Raw genomic sequence first — 2,993 nt, forward strand, 5'->3', positions numbered from 1 at the left:
GAAAGATACGATGTGGTCTGGTGACTGACTCAAACAGGCTTCGAAATAGAAAAATGAAAAAGTCAAACATTTACATTTTATTGCCATTAAGGAAGTTTTGGTTTCCTCAAAGGAGTCAGAATTCTAACGCATGCTTTTACTTCTTTTGCCCCATTTTATTATTGCTTTTAATGCACAAGTCCTCCATAGTATACTACTACTCTACATGCACCATTTTCAATTCTTTTTTTATTCTCAAAAACCAATAATAACCGAATGAAAAATTGAATACCAAGACCAAACCCCAATAATAAAAATGTTAATAATTCACTCTCTTTCACAACCCCCAACTCTCCCAATCTTTGACCACTTCCACCTTTTTCTCTCTGTTTGTGTTTCTCTGCCACCATGGAAGATGATGAGACATGCATCACAAATCTAAGCCTTGGACTTGGAATGAGAGGGCATGTCCCAAAGAAGGAGAACCAGAGAGTGCCATGTTTGAACCTTACCTTTCACCTTTCTCCTAAAGGGGAAGAAGCCATTCACATGGTGGATCAACAACAACGTGATGATCATCATGATAAGGCAAAAGGGTTTTGTTTGAAACACCCAAATGAAATTAGTCCTGATGATAGCAACAATAGAAAGAAATTGAAGCTCACAAAAGAGCAATCAGCCACGCTCGAGGACATCTTCAAGCTTCACACCACTCTTAACCCCGTATTAATTCTTTCTCAACTCTCCTTTCATTTTCAAATCTTCATATCTATTTTTGGTTAGTTTTCAATTTCATGGAAGCTAATTAAACTACATGCTGAATTTGGCACTAGATTATGATACAATACATATCTGATTACTATCACTATATCATAATCAGTATTTATGTTTATTTTTTATTAGAAATTTAAGGGTTTGGATTGTAGCCAGGAAGTGTTTCATTAAAGGAAAATCATTTATGTGTTGGTTTTGGTTTCACATGCAGGCACAGAAACAGGCACTTGCTGAGCAATTGAATTTAAAGCATAGACAGGTTGAAGTTTGGTTTCAGAACAGAAGAGCAAGGTATGGTGTGTGATAGTATCATATGGTTGGTTTAATCTTATCCTTTCACGAGTTTCAATTTCTGAGGAGTTCAGTTTTGGTTTTAGTTTTATCTCATCATAACATTTAATTTTCATTATTTTTCGGTTCGTTTCTTATCTCAATTTACCATGAAAAAACGGACCTTTTTTATTAATATTTTTCTGTTGACTTGACTATGCTAATAAACTAACTGTTATGTTGACCTTTCAGGACCAAGTTGAAACAAACAGAAGTGGATCGCGAGTTCCTGAAAAAATGTTATGAGAAACTAACCAATGAGAACCTAAGGCTGAAGAGGGAATTGCAAGAGCTTCGTGCACAAAACATTGGAGCAACCCCAATGTACATTCAACTCTCCAAGGCTAAAACCTTGAGCATTTGTTCATCTTGTGGGGAATTATTGAAGCCCAGTGAAGAGAACAAAGCAACCATTTCCAAGGTGATCAGAAACAGCAAACATAAATTGCAAACCAAGGTTGGGTTAGAGGGTATAATGAACTCATAATTTGATGAATTGGATAGTGGAATGTCAGAACAGAAAAAAAAATAAAAAATAAAATAAACAGTACACATTCTCAGTCCCCACATCGAATAATATGTATAGCTGTGTAGGACTGCGTGCAATATAGGGTAGCTAGATAGGAGATTGTTAACTGGGTGGCTCATTTTGTTCATTCAAATACAAATTAATCGATATTAACCCCACCATTATTTGCTTTTTTTCTTTTGTGCTTAATTTGTAACATTTTTTTTGCTAAACCTAGTAGTGTCTACGGACAAATATACATATACGTGTTTGAATGATTGAAATTAGAATGTGACAAATCTTACTACTAAAATTGGATACTAGCTAGATGCCTTATTTATTTGTTTATTTTAATTTATCTTGAAAAAAAAATATTTTTCTTTAATTTTTTTAAAGAACTTTAAAAAAATAATTATTTTTTCAGAACACACTGTTACCAAATATTATTGGGGAAGAGTGTAATTGTTTTATGAATCTGAATAGAATATATTAATAGTCTAAAAGATTTTATATTGTTATTTAATGATAGAATATTATATACTGGTTGACTGTAACGATAACTGCTCTAAAAATGATATTTAAAATATTTTAATGAATTACTCATATATATATATATATATAAATTTTGTCAACCATGATTTTTTTAATAAACTTAATTAGTTATTTTTAATAGAATTAATATATCAAATTTTAATTGTTGTATCTATATGTACAATTTAAATTCACAATCTTGATTAAGCAATCCAAATTTAATTATATTTTGCACTAAGTAATGTTAGAACGGATGGTAACTATATGAAATTAAGATTTTGTTTTATATTAGTTTGCCATGACGTGAAAGATGGGTATTGACGTTGAAATCTTAATTATATATATATATTTTTTTTGAAAAGAAAAGAAAAACTATCCGAAGAAAGAGGAAAAACATATTGATAAGGAACAAGGCACTGGTCTGGTCTATATGAAAACACGTTTTAGATATATTTTTCTTAATATTATTTGTGGTAAGGAAATTTTCTCTCCATTGTCTGGTTGATTAATTTATAATGCCACTAATGTAATGTAACTTAAGACACACTCCTCTTCATGGTCATTATAATTATTAAAATTATTCAACCAATTAAACCGTAATAAAAAAATCTTGTGCGTTTAGAAAACGTGTTTAACAAACCGAAATGATAATTGAAAAGAAGAAGAAGAAATTAGAATGTTAGATAGATTATCATTAATGATTAATTATAATCTCTCAATGATGCTAATAACCTATATCTTTAATTAAATATTATATCGAATTGGTCAATTGTCTTGAGAAGTAACAGTTTTGGTCTTTGTCTGTCTCTTTCTTCGTGTGCTTTGATTAGTCAATGGACCAACACACATGTGTTCACAAATCACAATCCAT

The 2,993-nt window shown here is 30.9% G+C and overlaps 1 protein-coding gene across 1 annotated transcript; it reads left to right on the plus strand.

Annotated features, from left to right (window-relative positions):
* Positions 1–214: 214 nt before the first annotated feature.
* Positions 215–1,788, plus strand: LOC109806221 (homeobox-leucine zipper protein HAT4). Its single transcript, XM_020368597.3, has 3 exons — positions 215–702; positions 965–1,044; positions 1,276–1,788. The coding sequence occupies exons 1-3, from the start codon at positions 388–390 to the stop codon at positions 1,568–1,570; spliced, it is 690 nt and encodes a 229-aa protein (XP_020224186.1). The 5' UTR covers positions 215–387; the 3' UTR covers positions 1,571–1,788.
* Positions 1,789–2,993: the final 1,205 nt, after the last annotated feature.

Source organism: Cajanus cajan, chromosome 1, assembly GCF_000230855.2.
Source record: "Cajanus cajan strain Asha chromosome 1, NIPB_CcT2T_4, whole genome shotgun sequence".
NCBI lineage: Eukaryota > Viridiplantae > Streptophyta > Magnoliopsida > Fabales > Fabaceae > Cajanus > Cajanus cajan.

Bases quoted from the DNA above. Each gene is read 5' to 3' on its own strand.
- LOC109806221 (XM_020368597.3), top strand. From the start codon at position 388: ATGGAAGATGATGAGACATGCATCACAAATCTAAGCCTTGGACTTGGA. The intron at 703-964 runs GTATTAATTCTT...TTTCACATGCAG, and splicing joins TTCACACCACTCTTAACCCC to GCACAGAAACAGGCACTTGC. The intron at 1,045-1,275 runs GTATGGTGTGTG...TTGACCTTTCAG, and splicing joins TTTCAGAACAGAAGAGCAAG to GACCAAGTTGAAACAAACAG.